The sequence below is a fragment of the Achroia grisella genome, unplaced genomic scaffold, assembly GCF_030625045.1.
Source record: "Achroia grisella isolate CSIRO2021 unplaced genomic scaffold, CSIRO_AGI_Agris_v1 utg402, whole genome shotgun sequence".
Taxonomy (NCBI): Eukaryota; Metazoa; Arthropoda; class Insecta; order Lepidoptera; family Pyralidae; genus Achroia; species Achroia grisella.
Genome location: NW_026712841.1, coordinates 7609858 through 7634553, shown reverse-complemented (window position 1 = coordinate 7634553; position 24696 = coordinate 7609858). Strand labels below are relative to the sequence as shown.

At 32.2% G+C, this 24696-nt stretch overlaps 1 protein-coding gene across 1 annotated transcript in view; it reads left to right on the top strand.

The window, feature by feature from the left end:
• LOC131844405 (glypican-1) overlaps positions 1 to 24696 on the top strand; it is a 92013-nt gene that overhangs the window by 44757 nt on the left and 22560 nt on the right. The window contains exon 2 of the mRNA XM_059193291.1: positions 20627 to 20779. Coding sequence (XP_059049274.1) covers positions 20627 to 20779 — 153 coding nt within the window. The remainder of the gene's footprint in view (positions 1 to 20626; positions 20780 to 24696) is intronic.

Genomic DNA, 24696 nt, shown 5'->3' with positions numbered 1-24696 from the left:
TATCGAGTTTCCAACAATCACGGAGCAATATTCGTTACATTACGACGCTAGTCATCAAGAAGCTACCCATAAAAGCAACACTTTAGCAATCTTCATTATTTTAATTGCAGAAACTCCGAGATTTATGCAAGTTATTCGCAAACATTTTCCCTTTTTATTCTCCCGTAGTCACTAAGTATGCGGGAATCGTAAAGTCCGCCTGGAATGCCGTAGGTACAGACAGGCCAACTCAACTTACTTCTTAAACAATTCCAATTTGTTCCACGCCGTCTTTTCTTAGTAATTTCAATCCAAACAATTTACTACTCTATTCCCTCTCGTTTGAGTACATATTTGTACAGCACAGCTGAAGTTGTTCTAGTGATTTTGAACTCTAATTCACTAGTGTTAAAGACGTCCAGTTTTCTAATCCTAAAATTTCATAGTCGTATACTCTGTGGTATTTCGTATAACCCTAGGAAATTATAATTTCATTTGGTGCGAGGAAAGCAATTCCGAAGTTTTTTGCTTAACTAAATGTTTTTGTTGTTATTGCTTCATAGAATTTTTCTTAGCCTTTACACTAGGTATGTTTTTACTAGGTATTTCTCGTTTATATTTGGCCTTTCAAGTTTCTTCAGTTGTAGTAAATATCCTGTGACATTATTACGTGCTCTATGATACAGGGCGTATGTACCTACGTAATGGGGCAGGTAGTGTACAAGAAATTGAAGAGTTGAAGAAACAAAGTTGATAATTGAACACATATTTTACATTTCATACTAAATTGACAACGAGCAGTTTGTATGAAGATTATAAAATATCAATTTCCGACTTTCTTTTTTTATGATTCGGCATTAAAAATATTGTACAATAAACAAACAACATAACAAACAAAACTTAATTTTCACCTTCTACCCCTATTTTTTAATAGCGACATTAATTTATATGGCAAAACTACGTTTGCCGGGACAGCTAATATTAGTATATAGAGAATATAGAAGTATATTTACTTCTATATTATGTGTTAATATGGATATTGTGTCGTGTTCCCAGTACGTTAACTTCAGCGACCAATATTAATTATATTCATATATACTCACGCTATTACATCCGGGGTAGCCAGAAATCATGACGTTGGAACGAATATTGGTGTCAAACATGCAATGTTTGACAAATCGACGGCTGGAAACGACGGCGAAGAAATATAGTTTTCACTATTATGATATCACTGTTATATACATGTTTAAGGTCGATGAATAAAAAAGGATAGAAGATATATCGTAACTCGATTGGTGAGATAGAGATAGTAGGTTTCTATATGTAGTTTTAAACAATGATAGACAGAACTGAAAACGTAAACATAGCGACATCACTTCAAATAATATTATGACACACTATGAATAAGACTAGTAATATTAGAAACAACATCCTGATAGATTATAATTCAAATAAAATTATTTATAACAAAAAATAAAGTTTAACAATAATGCAATAAAGTGCGGACTTAACACCTTGCGGCGTTATCTACCAGTCAACCTATGAGTGGTTCAGGTTGTTGGCTGTGAATTAATATAAATGATACCTCTCATATCTATCTAAATATTAATTGCTATAACAATTAATTCATACATAAATATACAAATAAATACTACATCGTTATATTAATATGCAAAGCAAAAACTTTGTTTTTATGAGAATTTCGCGGACGGAGGAGTCTAAAATTTCGCACACTTATAGTTTATATAGAAAAAGGAGTGCAGAATCCTAATATTTTTTATAAAAATCATAAATGAAAATTACTTTAAACTATTAAAAAAAAACATTACCCATACTGCCAAGTATTTGACATACACACGCACTTTTATTCTCTTGTTTATAATTGAAAAATATAAATTTGTTATTCCTGGTTCATAGATATTTTTGTATTTTTTATTATAGTCGAATTTCAACTACTAGGCGACAATTAGTTAATACTAACCGAATTATTTAGTGCTGATGCCTGCTAAATAAACTAGACAAGTATATTTCAATAGTTAAATTAACTACGTATTGTTGAAGATAATGAGTTACTGAATTGACATTTCCGCTATTGCCTTGGTGGTGATAGTGAATGTATTCCACCAACCGGTAGATACTCTATCAAGTGTTTAGCTGACTGGATAATTGGGGAGAAGGGTCACGACGGGAGCATTTGTTATACGGATGCGGGTAGTCGCAGTATGTTTTGACAATTTTGATGGTAGCAGTTAATACCCTTATTTCTTACGATCGGTTGCAAAGTTCTATCCACGTACAATTTTTTTTAATCATTGAAAAGGCAAGCGTATGGTCCACCAGATGGTAAATGGCAATTTTCGCCTATAAAATTAAAAATTCAATTTAAAAAAAAAATTAAATTAAAAAATCTTTACTGTAGGACATTTTAGCCGCTTATGAACGTCAAGTTTTACATTACAATTTCATTTTTTTTCCCTACCGAACATACTGAAAAATATATACATGTAAGCATGTGGTAATGAATAACTAAATTATTTATTTGGCTGAACGGGTATTTCCAGGACCGTAAAACTAGTTATTAATAAATACAATATACATGGAAAGCACCACGGATTTAATGCATTATATGAGCGTGTATGTATTTACAAAACAGTATTTTCCGATCATGATGGAAATGCGATTCGGTGCTACTGGCATGCGGACATCACGTCATGTATGTGATGCCCAAAGGCTTAAGATATCGTAACCTATTACAAAATTTAGGTAATAATAATAAAATATAATTATATAAACAATCAATAGCTTAATACTCAAGGTTATCCACTTAAAGAAAAAGCAGATTTTGTAGGGGCCATGTTATCCATAACATCATATATGTAATGTATCCAAAATCTTTTACAAATTAAATTATTGTTATTAACTTCATAACTTCTTCAAAAGCAAACAGCTTGACGGCCGAAATAGACGAGACAAAAGTACCCACACAGTAGTTTTGGACAAAGTGTTTGTCGTAAAGTATGACACGAGGTACAATATAGAATATTTTTTATAAGTGTTCAGGCTAATACGGAATGTAAGAAAATTCGAAGAGCGTAAAACAATATTATAACTGGAAATAATTTTGAAGATCCAACAGGTATGCGTACCGCCCGCCGCATTACAATATTCTATGCTTTTAGTCCACGTTGTCGTGTTAAGGGAATTCGTGCGACCGTCTGTACGTGACTGGAATTCAATGGCCGTGTGCAGTGTTGCCTTATGAAAGTCTGGCTTTGCCCCCAAACATTGTTCAAAACATCCCCTTTTCGAAAGACTCAAAAAATCTCCCCTAAAATGAAAATCTTACTCAGCAGTCCTTATAGAATGACCAATTTGAAGTCTATGAATTCGCAATCCTGATGACTTTTTTTAGGTCAAGTGTATCAGTCCTTATTTTTGTTTACATATTTCGATGTGTTCGTAATCATGATTACCTTTTTCTCAGTTGCTTGTTCTAGACCCGTTGTTTATTTTAGCTCACCGGCTTGTATGCTTTTTAATTAATGTAGCGCACATTATCGTGCCCAACTCCCCCACAAACAGCCTCCTTAGCCCCCTATACCTATGTTTTTTCTCTCCAACTCATCTCCTCATCTCAACAAAATCCCCCTATATTGTGAGAAACGTACAATCTGGCATCCCCGGCTGTGTGTCTAGGAAGATGGCCCTAACACCTGCGCCGACCTCATGCAGGGATGATAGTATCTGCTGCTAGTATAGCATTATGTTATCTGTGTCATCTACCAAGATCGCTACGGAATTTAATGCACAGTAGTTGACAGAACGTAAAATTTTACGAGCAGCTTCGTTTACAATGACGACCCAACGGGACTTGACTTCCTACACCTTCTGTCCTTTTCTATATAGTACAAAAAAGAGAGAAACTGCATTTGTGTACAAAGTAACACCGGTTATTATTTGCATTGAGGAATTTGTACAATTGTTGAAAAGTTAAGAAATTATCTGGTAAATTTTTCACACTTGAGGACCGGGTGGTCTCGCTCTTTAAGACAATACCTGAGTTTCCTATAGTCCAGATTCGATCCCGATTGTATTAGTATATTCATTAAGAAATGTATTTAGGTATATTTATTAGTTGTCTAATTCAAGTTCTACTTAATTTAGGACTATATGCTGCAACTTACTTTTCGGGAGATTATTAATAATATTTACACTTACTCTCACATTTGAAACTAGTTGCGTTCCGTTCAGAAGTTTCCGTCAGAAGTTCAGGAGTCTGATTAAATTTTATAAACTCAAACGCAGCAGTTCTTCAGTTCTTGCACCAATCACTTCAAAACCCCTTTTATTATGTTTACCCCTGGATTTAGAGAAAGGGATTTTATACACCATCCCATTATTTTGGGATGAAATTATTGTCAATGAACTTTCCCCTGTCACCCACAAGCTTTCTATAATAGAAACATAAACACATTAAACTTTCATTGTAGTCGGGAGAATGGCTGGTCGGCAATAAAATTGAAGGCCCTAAAACGACACAATGGCTAAATAATTAGAAGTGTTGTGTACAAATCTATTGTCTGTGAACAACTACAAGGGAGAACTTAGATGCAGGGCCAAGTCACGCACCATTAAATAAGCAGAGTACGAACCTACCAGCATTTTTTATGTCACCTGGTGAGAGACACGCGTGAGGTCTACCTAATAGTAAACTACAGTGAATATAGACGACCTCGTTGGTTTAGCGGTTTAGTACATCGCTTTATTTACGATGTTCGCAAGTTCGTACCCTTGCACGATGAAAACATTTGTTTTCATGAGTATGGTTATTTGTAGATATTGCATTTATTAGTGCATTTATACGCGTAATTGCAGAAGACAGTAAAGCTTACTACTATTTATTATTAAGACCTTTGTAACATGTACTTCACAAATAAGGAATTTAAATTTGAAAAAAATCTAAATCTTTGTTTCAGTTAGTTAGTACCCAGAATACAAGCACTGCTTACCCTAGATAGCTTTGTGCGATTGGTGCAGGATATATTATTATTATTATTTTATATATTAGCCGAATTATTAAAACGTCAAATAAAAAATATCCATAAAATTTTGGAGTTTTATATCGAATATATCGCATGCATGATTATAGGCCTATATGATCGTTGTATAAACATTGAAAGCTTCAAATTATTTTCAACTTATATTAAGTGCTTTCGAATACAATCATCACAACTTCTAAATACAGTCTCTGAGCAAGTAATCACTACGTTTTAATACGGTTACGACAGATTTAGTATAATGGCTCTCACTGCGTACTGCGTCCGTGCGAACTGCGATCAATCTTCGTCGGCAGTGCATTTACACCATCTAAGGCCGCATAACCCGAATGTCTGGAGGAGGTCGACTAATTATAAAAGAATTCGCGGATGCGTCATCCTCTATATGTATAGATGCGATGTGGTGTTTGGACGGTGTATATTAATTTCGATAGGGTTGCTACATCAGAATTGTCATACACCTGTATGATTAATAAATTACTATTGCCTGCGACTTCGTCCGCGTGGATTTTTTTTATTATTAAAATATATAAAAGGAAAATGTACGGTTAAAATCTTTCCAGCCCTTTCAGAAATTAGCAAGAACAGAGTGGCAAAAAAATTAAACAAGGTTTAGTACAACGCCTTACTTTGGATTGTCGCGGGTTCGATTCCTCGTACTGTGCAAACATTTGTATTCACGAGTACGCTTGTATATTAGTCTGCAGGTGCTTTTTATGTATATACTGTAACTAGATGGCGCTGTGTAGATGATCTAGAGTAAAAAAAATAAGGAATGTACACTTCACTGCACATATATTCAAGTCATTCAATTTAGAGCTGTAGACAACCCTAATTCGATACTTACTCACTCACCAAAACGTGTAAAAAAGCATAGTGTTATAATTACATGCCTGCAGTTAATGCATTCTCCTCTCTTTGGATTTGCTTGTAAGTTGGTCGGAAATAGATTATAGTTTTATTTTATTATATTATATGTACATAAAATACATAAAATGTCGACTTTCCATTATTTTAAACACTAGTTTCTTGCTCGTTCTTCTTATGACGAGACTGCTTTCTGAGTAAGCGGTAGGTTTAAAAAAATGTTATGACTATTGAAAAGTGCTTAAATTACATAAGTTTATTTGAATAAAGGATATTCTATTCTATTTTGTCTTGTGAATAACATTGCAATAAAATTTAGGCATAAATAGAAAATATTTTATATTCTCACTAAAATAATTTTAAAATATTTCTTAAACAGCAAAGATTTTCGACACATCGTTCGAAATCAAATCAAAATTCATGATTTTTTTATTATATCCATATTAAGAAGTATTCTAAATAATTTGTTAACTTTTTAAACCCCAAAATACCACTTGGGGTTTAAAAAGTCCCAAGCTGTGATTTTGAAAACCACAATTGAACCTGTTCCAGAAACTGAGTTAAGAATAGACCCAAAATATTTTAAAAACGTCTTCAAAATAAAAATATATTATTATGTTTGACAAAATTTATTGATTATTTAAATTAAATTTTGCTTCTATAGTCCAAATAGATTTAAAAAAAAACCTTTTCATACTAATTAAATTACATCTTTACATAAAAAATGAAGTCGCTTTCGCTGTCTGTTCGCTTAGATTTTTTACACTACGCAATATATTTTGTTGTAGAAATATGTAATAAAACTATTTATGACTGGAAAAATATATTTAATGGTAAGATGGTAGAGAGTGAAGTGACACAAGACATAATTTTGTTTTTATAGTTTTGATTATAGATTAAAAGAAAACTTTAAATATATTAATATCAAAAGAGTTTGTCAACAGATTTTAATGCAGTTTTTAGCAAATACATAGTGATTCAAAAGGAAGGTTTATATATGTTTATACATGTACAGTACACCCGTGCGAAGCCGAGGCGGGTAACTAATCAATAAATAAACATTGAGTTAGTGTGGTTCCTTTATAGACGACATTTGCCATTTGCCGTCAGGTGGACCGTCACCTTATTTACCATTCCAAGCAATGAATCCATCATTATTCATTTACAACTGGTGGAATTTAAATGGGATTTTAGCGTGTACCGCTGTGATTTTATACTGATTTATTACGAGGAAATAGGTTTGAACAACATAAAATGTATGCAAATTCAATCATTATTATTCACTTGCATTGTTCTTGTTTTATTTGTCACTATATTTGCCGACGAATCGGTTTGCACGATCACGGACATTTTATTTGCTTCTTTATTACCCATAATGACAAGGTCTATTTTTTATTTTTTTAAATAAGTCAACAAATAATATGTCTGTTATGTATATTGTAGTTAAAACTACAAAAATAACTTACATTGTCATTTTATGTAGATCATGATGGTCATAATCATACCTTAAGACAACAGTTAGTACTTTCAATTAAGCGTATAGTCTGTCAGCATTTCTGCAATTATAAGATAAAGAGTACCTATAAAAGTTTATAATAAAAGCACTGATAATTTGGCTGTTTGGGTTAATTCTTTATCCTCTCATAAAAAAAATGTCCAAATGTGTCAAAGAAAGGGTAAATTTATTCATTAATTAAAAAAAGTATATTTGATCATGTTCTTGTGATATATTCTTAATTTGGTAGCCCTCCGATCGACTCCCGTTCAATTCAAACGGGAATTGAAATTACGCCGAGGTTCAACCCCTAGCAGTGGCCCAGACTAAAGTCGTATCTGTTAGGCCGGAGTGTCGCTCCAATGTCCTTCCGCGGATTTGGAGTACCATCTGTAAATCCGCGGAATCATCATGGCTTTATCAGGTGAAGCTGTAAAGGCCAGCTGCGGCCAACAGCATTACTCCGAAACAGAGTACTCCGAAAAAAAAATGGTGACAGAATATTGTAATACTACTGTAGTTAAAATGGATGTCTGGGAAGTTTTAAATTTTACGAATAAATATATTAAAGGTAGCAAAATCTCTAGAGATGGCATATAGTAACAATTCGTACCTGTTATTCTACCTGTGAAGCACGTACCTAGCCTCCTCAGCATTGACCCGCAAGTTTCTTGCACGCCTCGGGTGCGTTTAATGTCTGTTCCAAGCTTGTCGAGGCAGTTTATTGCGGTGTGCCTGCCTCAAGATTACAGTACAGAACACTTGCGACCTGTGAACAATAACTAAAGCCTGTGATTGCTCGTGAACTTTTGTTTTTACTACATATTGGGTATTGAACATTTATATCGCAAAGTTACATCATTACATTGTATAAAATAAAGACGCTCTGTCTGTCCCTATGTATGCCTAAATCTTTAACTACGCAACGGATTTGAAAGCGGTTTTTTTAATAGATAGAGTGATTCTAGAGGAAGGTTTATAGTTGGTGCAACCTAGTCGAAACGTCGAGAGGTAAATACCTCTACATTTCAGTGTATTAAACATGAAGGTTTAAAAATAGCTAAGAACGCCATTATTGAGCAGATATAATCCTAATAAACTTCTTGTTCTCACATAGCCGTCGATCGCACAATGGGCCAGTGTTGCGTTCCGGAAAACTGAATCGTCCGTGACGGTTGGGAATTGCAATGGTCACAGGCGGGCGGCTCTTCTGCCGAGGAAATGCGCTCAAGATAATTCGATTTTTTACTGTCATCAATATCTCAGCTTTATATGTATCCTACATATATGGTACAAGTCATAATATCAAGTTGCAATAATAATACAACGAATATTCAACAAAATTTCCCATTGTACTATTCGAAGTTTTGTTAATTATATTAATATGAATTTTGAACACTATTTTATATATAAAAAAAATATTTTACAATGTAAAACTAAGTTTAGTAGCAATATATTTTATTAGGTATATATAAAATTTTATTAAGATTTATTACTGAGACACATGTGTCTTAGCGCCATTTTGTAATGCAAAATACTCTGTAGTAGGTAAGAATTTGACAAAATCATACAGTAAAGATAGATAAAACGTAATTCGTTTCACACGACATACGCAACACATGTAATTTTAAGATTTTTTTTATTATATTGAAAATATTTTATTTTTTTAAAGTTTTAACGAATTTATAAAATTATGTGTATGTACCTATTGTATGTATATTGTTGCATTTCTAAATGCCAATAAAATAAACACAAACATTAAATTTATTTTTACCGTAGTAATTTTCTACCTTATTACGGTATACAATAGATGAAAATACTTTTATGTTTTATTACATGAAAATTATTTGATAACATATTTATAGGGTAATAGAACTTATTTTAGACATAACGTGTTTTTGTATTTTTAATATAAAATGACAAGGCGAAAAGTCTGAACATCACAAGAATATAAATAATATAATTTAACTATAATTTCATAACCAAGTATAAGTTACATCGCCGTGTCATATAATAAAAAAAGTGTAATCGATTTTTATGATGTCCCGCGTCATCGAAACGAGTAATCGATAGTGTAAAACTATCGTAGATTAATTTAATCGATTACGTAGACATTAGCAGCGTCGAGGGCCACTCGCGGTGCGTCCGTATTTCGTTTGATGACTTCATTGTGTCGATTATTATTTTCCATATAAAAAGCCCTCCATAATGGTCGGTGCGAGCGAGATCTCGCGGGTGGTCCATATAATTACGTAGGGCCATTACGATTCCTCTATACCTTTCTCTGTCACACGGTCAGAGTTAATTTACCTATACCATTTAAATAACACATTTAACTTTCTTTTTATATTACGTTGGCGTTTATTATTTATAGCTTTAATTCCTTAATAAATTAGGAAGGTTTACACTGGAAGAGTGACAACTGGCCACGTCTCGATCATATTACTAGTATGATATTTTATTATCAAGTTACATAAATATTTATTCCTTTCATTTGCACGAACATTTTCTTTCCTTGTGTATAGCTAGGATTGGAGTCATATTTATTTGTTCCTTAATTAAGACATTTTCAACGCATGCAAGGAAAAAAGGCTGTTCTTGTGACCTATGATCTCATCTGCATTCCCGAGGTTATATAGCGACAGATATTAATAGTTATTAAGCTATTAATGGACCGATAAGTAGATGTAATTAGTCCTATAGTCCAAGTATGACGCACAATTTGACACACATTTGGCATGTTAAAAGTCACAGTTTAGGAAAGTTCTAAGTAACAACAATTTGGGGACGAATTGATTTTGAAACATCAATATATTCTGTGCTATAAAGTATTGAATAACCGACACTAGAATTATACTAATGCCATATTGAATTGTAAGATTAATAAATTCTCTAAGAAAATGTTTACTTTTTAATGAATTTGTGCCTAACCTAAAAACGCCTTTGTAATCATGTGGAAGCTTATTTCAAAAGAATAAGAACTGAGTTTCTTGTCAGTTTTTCTTCTCGAAATTAGAATCGGTTATAATTATAATATTGCAATATATGTTATATAATTGTATATATATAATGTAAGAAGTTTGCATATCTTTATTTGAGTAAGTCTATTATAGGCTCTTATGGTATATCGAATCTACCGTCAGTTCGGAGTGCTTTCGACCTTTGAAGTGTTATATATGATTACAATAATACAGATTTTTTTTTGTAAAATACTAGGTATACTAAGATATAGTTGCTAACGGTCCTATTTTCTCAGGACATGTCCTAGTTTTTTTAGTTTCCTGAGACACCCTGAATAATTTTTAAGAGCCCTGGGATTTAAATTGTAAAATTTCGGTTTTTAAATTTTATTTTAAAAAACAATATATATATTCACCTATATTTACTACATATTTTATTTTAACTACTGCAACTATAAATACTGCGTACTCTTTTTTGAACTAAATTGTCTTGGTATATCCAACTTCAAAAGCTAATTTTTTAAATTTAAGGTTAGCAACACCGAGATTAACATGAGGGCTTTAGAAACTTTCAAAATAATGGGTATAAAAATAATGTGATTAAATTCGATGTCACCGTATATTGTCAAATTGAAATTAAAAAATAATTTATTCATGTAGGACATTATAGTCGCTTATGAACGTACATTTTTTTATATTAGAATTTTCTCTCTTCTATTCAGTATATAGATCCAATTGTAAAGAACTGATAAGAAACTCAATTGAATTTCTATTTCTTTAAAGTAAAGTGTCCAGTAAACTAGGCACTATATGTCTGTAGTTTGTACCATAATCAATCTTTGTCTCTTACACCCACAAGAATCTATGGTGTCATTTGTGTTTGCCGACAATCCACGATGTGGTTCGGACGTCGGTATGGGTTCGTGCGCATAGTAATTTCGTATCCAATCTGTTCGCAGGTGGTCGGCCGGTGTAACCCTGTAATCATTGTTTTCACAAATAAATACAATTTAACGGACTATTCCTTTGACCATTAAACCAAATATACTCTTCATTTGTATGCGGTTACTATGGAATGCCTTAATTTTATTATTATACTAGTAGGTAATTATCCTAGTCTACATTACAAACAAACATAGTAGTCTGTGATTAGATAACGACTTATCTTTTTTACAAATAATACTAGTTTTATAGTAGATTGTACAATTTTGAATTTATCTCGTTAGTGTTTTAGTACATGGACCTGATTATCCTGTGATAGCATGTTCGATGTTCGTACAATACAGATATTTGCGTAGGTATTATATGTGTCGCGATATTTTAAACACCTATATTTTTATATAAAAAAATAAAACGTATAACAGTAGTTTAATACTAATATTACAAGTGTTATTTAGTTTAAGACTAAATGGCGCTGTATATTTCCACGGTTATTTATTCTATTTATCCTATATAAAGTAGATATGTACTCTTAAATCAGTAGGTACTTATCATTACGAATTAGAATCACATACACAATCATAATTATTAATAATACCTATTATTAAAAATGTTGTAACGAAAACAATGCAATATATATTTATGATGAATGAAACTGTAATATTATGAAATAAGATCATAAAAAATAAAAGGTTACCAAGTCGAATCTAACGATCGATTGTTCCCCCCAACATGAGTAATAAAATTATTCCTCTCATCAACACAATGCACACCTCTATTTCTATCTATACTAAATCATCCGCCGTAGCTGTAAAGTCTAAAATAGCTTAACTTATGATTTAAAACATTCCATCATTTCCCCGAATAGAACGCAATTAATTGTGTCGCTTGATAATTATTTTGAAATTCAAAATTGTAAACGTTTATGTGATTCTAAAAGCCCCTTTTTGAATCTGTGGAGTTCCTTTATAATCTGTATTATGTTGGCGCCAAACTTACACCGCAGGGCACTTGAGGGGCGCGCGAAAATATTAACGCCCAACGCCTCGACGAGAACCATGAAATGAAATGATTACCCCACTTACGTGGGCGATAAGAGGGCGCCACACGACTCGGTGAATAACTTTTTCATTGAGCAAAGGAACCACTCCATTCGGTTATCAATTCTACAGGTTGTTAAGAAAATCGTTAATTTTATGCGATGTCTCTTTAATTAGTGAGCCGTTATTCTAATTATCCTAAATATAGATAACATAAATGGGAAAGTAATTTTGCCAGATTGATAGACATTATTAATGTTGTAGTTTGTTGGAACTAGATGACTTGTGTGTGTTTAAACATTAATTGATTTAATTTCCCCAATACCTAAGTTTATACTTTCGAATGTAGCTGAAGAAAGTTATGACAAAAGTATTTTTATTGACAAATCAGACAAATCAAATGACTCGTATGTAGGACCAACACTGTACTAAAGATAATTCAATTGCCATATTAATCGTTAAAATTAAGAATTATCATAGATATTGGATCATCGATTATCAAAGATTCAAATATTAAGAAAAAATCGAATAAATATCTTTTTAAAGTTGGATGAAAGATGCCATTAATTACCGTGTACCTCCACGTGTTTGTCTATGGTGCAACTAAACTGAAGATTTGAAATTAACACCTCCATGTGATCCGTCGTCGGCCTGATAAACATATTGACACGTTGTTTGATCGCGGCTTGAGAAAATCGAGTGTAACAGACGAACTGACGAACGATGGGCAATGACCTCGGGAAATGTTGAGTACATCCCAAATTAATAGGAGTATACATTGACAGATGAAAACACCCAGACCGATACAAACAGTCATACTCATAAATGCAAATTTTTGCACCGTACGAGAATCGCACCCGCAATAGGAAGTAAAGCGGTGTGTAAACCGCTAGACCATCAAGGCCGTGAATCTGTCATACCATTTTTTAGACAACAATTTAAGCATTTTTTTTTTTAGTTTTTGTCCTCGTGTTACCTTAATTCCATCTAGATATCTTAGAAGATAATTCTTGTTCGAAACTTTGCATATCCTTTAGAACCGTTACAGTTTGTTACCTAGATTCAATTTTGCACACTAAGTAACTTCTGCAATCCTAGTTTTAAGAAACGAGTGTTAATTGCTCTGTGCTATTTACCACAGATTACATTACAAACAAACAAACTCTTAATCATACATATTAAACCACATCTGATAAACGAAACAAATTTAATTATTTTTAGACCTATTATATAAGGATGATATGGTATTATAATACTATAATATCATTAATTGTAATATAAAAAAGAACTTGTAAAACGCATCCATACTGCGAAAGTACATATGTATTTACATTGTATAATGAGGCTGGACGTAAGCTATAAAGATAAACGATGTATCTATACTAATATTATAAAAAGATAGCGGATTTAGTTTAGAAGAAAGTAAAGTTACCATCAATTTAAAAATTCCTTCGTATTTCTAAAAGATCCTGGACTATTTCAAAAGGCAGTGAGTTATATACTAGAACGTGTGTCTAAGCTGCACTAGCAGGCTCCTTCTAGATTTAGCTGTACTAGGAGAGAAACACGAACAGTGACAGTGAGTGTTGACGAGCATTCTAGCTTCAGCGAACAATAGGAGAGTGCAGATGGCACTCCAAACATTGTGAATCTATGAAATACTAAAAAGTTTGTCTCCCTCTAATACATACATATACCTATTATTAATAATGATGACTTAATTATAGAAATTTTTACACACAACTGTGTATAAATAAGCATTACCATTCTGAGTTACACACATACTAGGCTCGTTGCTAAGAGAAAAGACAAGTTTACAATCGTTTTACCTTTTAAAATATAGTAGAATATAATGTCGAGTTCACGGGGCCGTACCTCGTACCTTAATATCTAAAGAATGTGTATAATCGACCGACGCTTATTCAAACAACCGTCCGGGGAAGAGGCATGTTTATTTGTCTTACATCAACCGAGATTAAAGCCAAAGCGAACTGAATTATGTTTTAAGAATAGCCACGACATATACAAAAACATTTCTCTTGCATATACATATAAGTGCAGTGTAGAATAATTAATAGTATGTTGCTAGAGGTACTGCTGTACTGTAAAAAGTCGTCTGTGTACCTCAGTCTCACCTTTTTTAGACGCCAAGCAGAAAATCATATCAAATTTGTCATTTTAGCTCCTTTTTGTTCGTTTTATCCATAATAATGGAGTGATACACCCGTCTACGGTAACGTTACGCTGGCGAGGCAACAGTGGAGTATGATAAAATGAGCTTGAAGTCAGATCAATCAACCCATCTTGGCAAATAGCAATTACCACAATGGTTTCCAGGGGGAACTCCGTGAAGGTCAACCTGATATGGTACCTTACTAGGAATTCAGTTATTAGTCCACCTTAGTAACACTCTCCCAATGGGGGGCCATTGTAGCCGCTTTGTACGAAGTTTTTTATATTAGTATTATTTCGCTACCATACAGCAGTTTGCTTTATGAGCTGTTTCAGTTGTAAGGTGCAGGCTTGACATCTTAATTTTCTGGAATTGGTAGTGCCTGAGTGGTATATCGAGTATCATATGATAACGTTATGTTGTAGTCCTATATATAGCGACCACTTACCATCCGGTGAGCCATTAGCTTGTTGGCAATTGCAATTACATCAAAAATATAAATAATTTTATTATTTTAAACGCACTAACGAAAGAATATAATAATATACGCTTACCTAATTAAACAATAGAATTAACATATTTTTTTCAAAGATATCTTTCTGCATTAAACTTTATATCTATTTAAATGCCACTTTAGTATTATCTGTGGTTTTATGTATAAATATGACTAATGTGTTAATTGACATTTATATTATGTACCAATAATAAAATTAATTGTAATCAAATGTGCATTGTATTTATAATCGTGATTGTATATAATAAATGTTAGGTTTTTTTATTTAACTGAAATAACAATCTTGTTGAGTAAATCGTAACTATCATATACCTATATGAACAGCATCATGGACATCACGTCACGTTATGTCCTTTGAGACTAAAATTTAAATCTGGAAGGAAACTCCTGGAGGAATAAAATGTTATGCTTTAAAACAAAGTAATTCATTGTGTTATCCCGCTCTTCAAACACGCAAGCGCTTGAATAGTCAACAAGACTTGGCGGAATAGGTGAGGTAGAGGTATTGTAGAGATTTTATATAAAGTCTCTTTCGGTGAAGAAGTAGAGCTGGGCTCATCACAATATAGTTCGATATTAGTCTGAGCTCACTATACACACTAATATTATAAATGTGAAAGTAGGGATGTTTGTTACGCTTTCACGTAAAACTACTGAACCGATTATCACGAAATTTTGTACACATGTTCTTGGAGGTATTAGAATGAACATAGGATACATTTTATTTAATAAAAAAAAATTGATCCAATGCGAGCCGCGGGTAAAAGTTTGTAGTCTATATTGTGGTGAGTTCAAAATATCGAATCGGTAGAAGTTGTTATTCAGCCATTTCGTAACTTAACTAATCGCTGCCAATAATTAATGTTTTAACAACGATTCAAAGTGTAACAACTTACAAAGCATGCTGTTTGTCAGCTCAAGTAAGTAAAACAGAAGAAATCGAGCGAGTTAAAGTGAAACTCAGCTTACTTGCTTAAAAGCAACCTGCTTGTCAGCTAAAATAAGTAAAACAGAGGCAATCAGACTGCTTTGTAGAAGGACTATTGCGTTTGTAAACTCATGTGAAGCTCCTATTCGAATGACATAAAAATTCGTTGCAATCAAGCCCTCTTTTGAAGTCACATGTATTTCCTGTTCAGACAGAAGCCGGCAGTGAACATGTAATAAATATAAAGATGCGGTGACTCACGTTGAATCCAGTGTCAATAGATATGTCGCCCCTAGTTTGGGGTTGTTTCTCCTAGACGGTTTGCCACATGTTACAAGTGAATCGCGTATTAGAAAGGGTCGATTAAACGCGTGCGTTTCTGATCTTACTCCTGAATGAATGGTGTTATGAATAATGAAATAAATGTTCAAAAGATACTATTCTTTTTACTATATTATGTAAGGATTACTCGTATCTATATATTTTATACAATTATACAATTATGGAATTATTAATCAAGACAATTAATTAATTGTTTATTGTTAACTTAAATGTAACGAATAATTAAAATGTAATACACTAATACATGTATAAAACAATTATGCTGTCTGTGAACAAAAAGATTAGTCATCGTTTTAGTCATATATTAATGAGATTATACATAGTAGTATACAAGTATAAGCTAAAATTCGTAGTATGTTCACAGTTTTACCATCTACATCTTAACACTTGTACCACAATATTAATAAAGGCAGACAGAAACAAGAATTACATAATTATAACTCTTGGGTCTTTAGCATAACAGCGAAATTACTTTGACATGAGCACATGAGATGTAAATCAGCAATTCTAGTTGATCCTGCCTCAGTGGTAGGAAGCACGATTGGAACTACGGTATTGAAATTCAATGAGTTATTTGTTTGTTTAGGCATTGTTACAGCTTTGTGTTAAGTGTTATAGTTATTATTGTGATAAAATCTCTCCATAGAATAAGTGAAGACTACTATGTTTAGATTGCAATAAGGTTGAACTTTGAAGCACGCTTATTACTTCTTCAAATTAATAAATAGCATATAAAGAAATAAATTGGATACAAAAATTATATGTATAGATAGTACTACAAATTATCTACTTAAACACGAGTGCACCAATATTTTCCATCTTTAAAAATATAATATAATGAGGAAAGATTTGTATTTTTGTACATAACGAATAATATTTGTTTACCATTAGAGGGCACAGTATGCCAAATAACTAATTTGCACTTGAACAAAAATTATAGGTCTTTGAATATAGGACAAGCCCCTAGAATTAATTATTTGCTTATTAGTCACACAATGTCTTATGTGGGTAAATATATATATATATTTATTTTTGTGAACTTATTCAACTCTGTACTAATTTATTTTTATTAATACTCTCTTTCCTAAAGTTGTTGGAAGAGATTGCATTAGCGATAAGACCGTCTTCTGTACTTTCTTCTTTCTTTAAACTATTGATATATTTTTCAATATCTACTTTTATTGTTAGTGCAATAAAGCATTATAAATAAATAAAAATATATATTTGCCGAAATCCAATTCTAAATTACCATCCCCGTATGCAACCAGTAATGCAATAAACCGAGTCCTATAGATGTTTAAACTCATTTGCGTCTCGCTCGCCTGCGACCCTACAGAGGGCGCGTGCCCTCTCGCCCTTTACCTTCGATCTGTCTGCTTCACATAGGTCGCTTGCATTTAGTTGACATCGTACATAGAGTGAGAATATTTCTTTATCCACGGTTAACATGTGCTTACACTTGAATTTTAATGTATTCCTTTTAGGAATGTTTAAACTTTTTTATTGTAATTTCCTGTCAGTGTACAGGAGAATATATATTTTATTTTCAAAAAGTAACAGGAATATTGATACATATTTATTTGTTCGTTACATTTTATAATAATATATTGTATTATATTTAGTACAAAATTTTGTCTTGAAATTATAAAAACGGCATCACGTAAAAAGACAATAATTGTAGAATTCGTCAAGCACAAACTTTTTTTGGGAATGTTATGGAGTATTATAAAACACAGTTAAAGTCTATATGGAGAGGGCCTATGATAGATAAAAATGCATTATGTGTGTAATATTTTTTTTGGACAATAGACAGATATAAATTGAAATTAATTACTACTATAGTAATAATAATGTAATGATAATATGCTTTAGTTTAGCAAAAAATATTGTTGACATTCAGATGCATTACAAATAGCAGATATTACAAATATTTTTTTATCTATATTTTGCGGAAGTCAATTATTATTATTATTTTGTTTAATTCCGCTACCATAACTATGTGTGTGACCACAAATATTCAGTGCGGAAACCTGACCACAACTACTGTATCTAATATCCGAACTCTATTCAATGTTTAAAGATGCCTCGTTCGGAGGCGAAAAACGTATCGTAATATGGGTGTAGACACAATAACGATCGGAATTTGATCACCATTAGAGATCGCAATGCTTCCAGTAGCAATGGTCAGGTTTTCGCACTGAATATTTGTGGTCACACACATAGTTATGGTAGCGGAATTAAACAAAATAATAATAATAATAATTGTATTAATTAAGTACAAGAAATGCTTAATTACACGATAATTAGCGTCGTATTAACATATATTTCACTGCAGTGTCCTTGCAAACACTCGTATAGAAAGTGCCATAAAAAATAAAAATGATATGCCAGTTATAAAAACTAAATTACGCAATAACACAATCTTATCAAATTAATCCACGGCGCTCATGTTATCCAAGAGTTTATAATAATACTCAGACTTGTTATCTAAATTTATGGAAATCGTATTATTTATGGAAATATGTTAATGATAATTGTAAATAATAATAACGATTACTCTGAACTGCTGTAAAAAGAAATACCCAATATATGTACATATCAATTATTTAGTAATATTCCAACCCATTTCGGATTCATGATAATGGAATGGTGCACCCGTCTGCGCTAACGGTTTACTCTAGCGGAGCACCAGTGCAGGATACTAAGATGAGCATGAGGTGAAGTCACTTAGTCCATCGTGGTAAATTCATCATGAATTTATCACGATGGTTCCCAGAGGGAACCAATAAGCAAGCAAGGGGGTTATTAGTTCACATTACTGACTTCTTCACACCCGTTTCGCGTTTGCACGGGTGCTTTTTTTCTAAGGAATTTAGGCAATGACTGCGTAACATTTGCTGCTAACCTAGACCTGTTGGCCTAGTGGTTTAGCACATCGCCTTATATCCAATGATCGCGTATTCTATTCCTCGAACAATACAAACATTTAATGTAATGAGTATGATTGTTCGTATTTGTCTGGTTGTTTCCTATGTCTATATTTGTATTTAAATTTAAGTATTCATATCAGTTGTAACTGGCTAATTACAAATGTATTTTATGTTCTTTTATAAATTCCTTCATTCTGTTGTCAATAGTCTTTCCAAATATATTTTTTCCGTATACCAAATATTTTTCCTTTTACCTATACAAATATAAAATAAAACTACAACAACATCAATTGTCTAGTACACATAACACAATGCTCTTCTTAGCTTGAGACTAGGTGGCAATTTGTGGATTAGCCTGGGTTATTATTATTATTAGATACTAGCTGTGCTCACGGGTTCAACCACGTGAAATTTATAGCCGATATATAAGTTATAATATTGTAGAGTTTCATTGAAATCCATTCAGTTGTTTTTGCGTGAAAGTTTAATAAACATACTTCCATTTATCCACATTCACAAACTTCCGCCTTTATTAAGATAGACAAGTGAACGAATTTTTAAAATAGTCTGTATTTTCTAACTATACTACATAGATCTTTCAGGCGATAATTATTAGACGAACTAAGGTCACTCCTAAAAATTAGCATAGACAAGGTCAGACACTCTAGTACTACATGTTGCACATTATTACTATTTACTGGGTCTAGTTAGCATTCTTTAACGTTGGCACTAATACGATTTGCCTAGGCAATTAACACATTAATATTCGATCAGCTACGAATTGTTGACAATCTATTACCAACTCCGATTTCGAATACGATTGTTCAGATCTCTTTATATATATATATATATATATATTTGCTTATGAAAAATAACTTGTCTTTTTATAAAGTAATTATTGTATTAAGTTTCTATTATAACAATAAACTCTTTACTTATATACAGTACTTATACACATACTTCTTGCATAGATAAGATATAGTAATAAGTAAAACATATTAGGTAGAAAAGTAATAACAAAAGGCGGTGTTATAGATTTAAGCAATTTCTTACAGAATGAGAATGAATCGCTTACACTAACGGCGGCGTATAAGTTGAGCATGGACTTAGGTAAACCCGTTATTATGAATTCAGCATGATGACGAATTCACCATAATGACGAATTCACTACAATGACAAAATCACTATGATGGCGAATTCGCCATGATAATGAATTACCAGGGTAGTTGTCAGTAGAAACCGCGTTCAGGTCGACATTACATGCAATATTACTCGCAATGTTCCATCTAAAGTCAACTATCGGCTGTTAGTCCCCAATACTACTCTTTCCCTCCATCTACTGTAAATGAATGATCTTGACTAAATTTGTTTTTATAATCATGTTATTTCTCTTCTATTCCAGATGCAGGAGGGCTTTGTCTAAACAGAGGTTGCTGTAGTAAAAAAGACTCCGACTATTTTATAGAAAATGCCGAGACTCAACTACAGCAACTGTTGAAAAACGAACTGGAGAAACTCGCGTCCACCCTCGCCAGCAGAGCAAGGAGGGTCGATGGTAAGTACAATAGATTTTTTCGAAAATGATGATACTTACAACCCTTTTTTCGCATTAAAAAGTAAAAATATTATAAATGCGAAAGTAACTCTGTCTATCTATCTGTCGCGTTTTCACGCCAAAACTACTGTAACGATTTAAATGAAATTCGTTAAACAGATAGTCTATACCCTGAGAAAGGACAGAGGATATATTTTTAATGCGAAAAAAATGGTTGTTAGAGGTTGAAAGGAGAGATGAAATGTTGTAAGTAAAAGGATGTATCGTTATTTTTAAGGCTAGAAGTGTGAAACTGATTTTTAAGCTATATATTAAATAGAAATAAAAGTTACATTTAAAGTTTGTAAAAAATTGTAACCCTTAAGTGGGTAAAATAAAATAGGGGATGAAAGTTTATATAGAAAGTTGTCATTTTTAAATCTACAACGAATGTAACATTATTCTTTGGGTGTTGTAGGTTTAGATTAATAAATATTTTTTTTTATTTGGTCAAGTTCACTATTCTAAACGAAGAAATCGAGGATACAGCTTGTATAGAAATAGAAAATACCTAACATTTTGATGTTATACACTAACGCTTACTTGGTGTCTCGATAACCCGCAAGTAGTCAGTCGTGCTATTTATACACTCTTACCACTCACTCACTGTAATGTTCTTAGCAGATATGGGCGATGTTATGAAACACTCGCGCATATGGTCAGCCAACGTTGAATTTGTGATATGTCGTTGTTCTTGATTTGATTTCTTCTTTTGCGAAGCCGAATAACAAAGACGGAATGTGTCGGAATTGTTATAATGAATTAATGATTACACTTTCATATGGTAGTTTATAAACATTGAATACAATGAAATTTTGAATGAAAACGATATAATAAATAACAACGCAAAATATCGGTTCCAAAAAATATGCACTTTATAGCCGACAGTTATTTTTTTCCATCAGGTGGACGGTCAGCTCGTTACACATTCCACGTCGTATAAAGAAATCCAATGTTGAATGGAATCCGGCGAATGTGTCCTAAATACAAACCGTACACATGGTCACTGAAACTATAAAACTTTATTGTTATTGTTTTAAATTGTTATGGTTTTGTCTTCAGTTTTACTGTCCATAAAAGATAGTTAATAAAAGATAGAATGTAGGCTTATATTTCATCACACTCTAAAGGATACCTATTTGCGATCGCAAATAGCCTTTTAATGTATTTAAAAATAAAATTATTAAATTTGAAAATAGAACGTTCATATTGTTTTGTTTCATTTTATGAATTTATACATACCTTCGAATATTCCGCAGCGTCTCCAATATATAAATGAAGTAGTAATTTAAATAAATTAAAATTATTTAAATAATTAAGTTCTACGCAAAATGATTCTGTCATATTTTTATTTTATTATTATATTACTAGTACTTATTCTACTCTTTGTGTAGGGTACAGTACAAATCTGGCCGATATAGACGAAAAGTGGGCATATCAAGTGTTAATATTGTCGCCCCTTTGGCGATTATAAGTAATGGATAATGATAGAATAGCAATCGAAGAAGAAGTCATATTACTAATAATACACCATTATAGTCAAACTCCACACTGTCTTCTCTGGAAATAATCGTGTTAATTCCTAGTAACTTCACCACAGTATGCTAACTGACCTGACTTCACGGTCATCCTATCCTCCACTGGTGCCCTGCCAGCATGTACTTGCAATAATTATCCTTAAAATCAATCGTAAAGGTATATTTTTCAATAACCATGGGATTGCCTAATATTAGTATGCAAGCAGTCAACAGTTTTATGGTTATCGCCATTGTAAATCAGTGGTTATCATAGAATATTTAATTCGTGTTACACAACGTTGATAATACCGGCACAAATGACACCATAGATATAACTTTTGTTTCAGATATTCATAGAGTAATATTACTCTATAGAAGTTTAATATGTATATTAAAGCATTTCTATGTTTTTTTTTACTGACGTAGATTTTGTAGTCTGCTTATGGACGTTAGTCCCTTTTATTTCAATCGCTAAATGGGTTGATGAAAAAGTTGTTGAAGGGTGAGATTAGGCAGTGAAATTAGAGAATTAGATATCCCTTTTATTTTTTAGGTTACACTCATTTGTCCTTCGTTTTAATAAAAATTAACGGCTCGTCCCACCTTCGCACGGATATTTAATCCAAAATTTAAAAAAATATACATTTTAACACATACAGGATGTATATGTATCGGTGTGTGAATTTCAACGAGGTGCGTGGATGTATTAGTTGTAAATAATTATAAAAACACCAAACTGTAAATTAAATAATTAATATATATATTTATTAAAATGTCGATATAATTAGCGGTGCAACAAAGATATTGAAGAACATAAAACAAATGACAATCGTAATCATTAGAACACAGCGTTCTATATTTAAATCTTGTGAAATATTATATTTTTGTTGGAGTTTCCAACAGTAGCAACAAATATTTGTAAATAACTTTGCTCTATTGTTAATTTCGTTAGCGTACGCAATATAAGGATTATTCTTGGTATTTTTCCACACATTATCGAAGTTTAAGGACTCCTAACGTTTTTAAAAATAATATATCCCTGAAAATGTTTAATCGGTATAATCGTCCAATAGTTTCAGAGCCTATTCAATGCGAACAAACAATCTGAAATCTCCTTTTTATTATATTAGTATAGACAAAATAATTTACTCAAATAATAAATTTAACTGATTTTATTAAACACTAACTATGCCCGCGGTTTGTGTTTGTGTTATTCTGATTTGAAGCTTTATTAGTTTAAAGTTTCATCAAAATCTGTTCAATAGTTTTTGCGTGAAAATTAACAAAGCTGTAGTGTATGTACACTCATCTATACATCCATAGCGAAACTTTTACATTTATAATATTAATACGACGAAGAATGACGCACTTTGCGTCTGATCATTGCGCGTATAAATTTATGAGATTGATTGTTGAATTATTACCTATTGTGAACGATGTTTAGTCTGGCTCGTATATATCGTATAGCAGTTTGATGGATGATCTGTGCGCTGCAGATTGTAAACAGTCAGCGTGCGAAAAGAACAAAATATTTGTCTATGGTAATAAATATATGTAGAGATTATTACATTATCGAATATATTGGATTATATTTGTATTCTGAACTTATAAATACGGGATAAAAATGGAAAGTGATCGCACTACTTGTTTCTAAAATAGAAATGATTAAGCTTTTTTATAAATAAATAAATATTAGGGCGTAATATGTGGCATAAGATACTCGATTCTACAGTAATGTGAATATATATGTGTGTGTATGTACATAATATATTTGCTGCAGATATTTTGTTTTTATATTAATTTGTGTGTAAATAAATAAATTTATAAAGCTCCTGAATCGTGAAAGGCTGTTTTACAACTGGTCTCTCAACTGGTGCTCTGATAACTACGACCTATTTATTTTGTTACTCAAGTGACTATTTATTTATATAAACTTTGCTATTTAACCATTTGTTTCACATAAGATTCCTAAAAATATAATGCTGAACAATATTTATTTAAAAGTTATTAATTTTCTGAATGAGTGGTAGAACCAAAAAATTTTATAAACAAGTACTTATATGAATAAAGATTATTTCTATTCTATTCTGTACATTATATTAAAACCTATAAATAGCGTCATAAATTGACAAACGGATATACTTTCATTAAACCTAAACAACTTACAAAGCAAGCTGCTTCCCGGTAGCACTAGATGAGAAAAAGATATCCAGCAAAGGATTCTTAAGGAAGTAATTTTCTAGAATCGTTTTAAAACTAGATGCCAGAGATGTCCTCGGAATCGACTTTCGAAATAGTCGTCCCCTGGCTTTGTTTTAAGTAGTGGCTACTTAAATATTTTCTCTAATAGAAATAGTATAC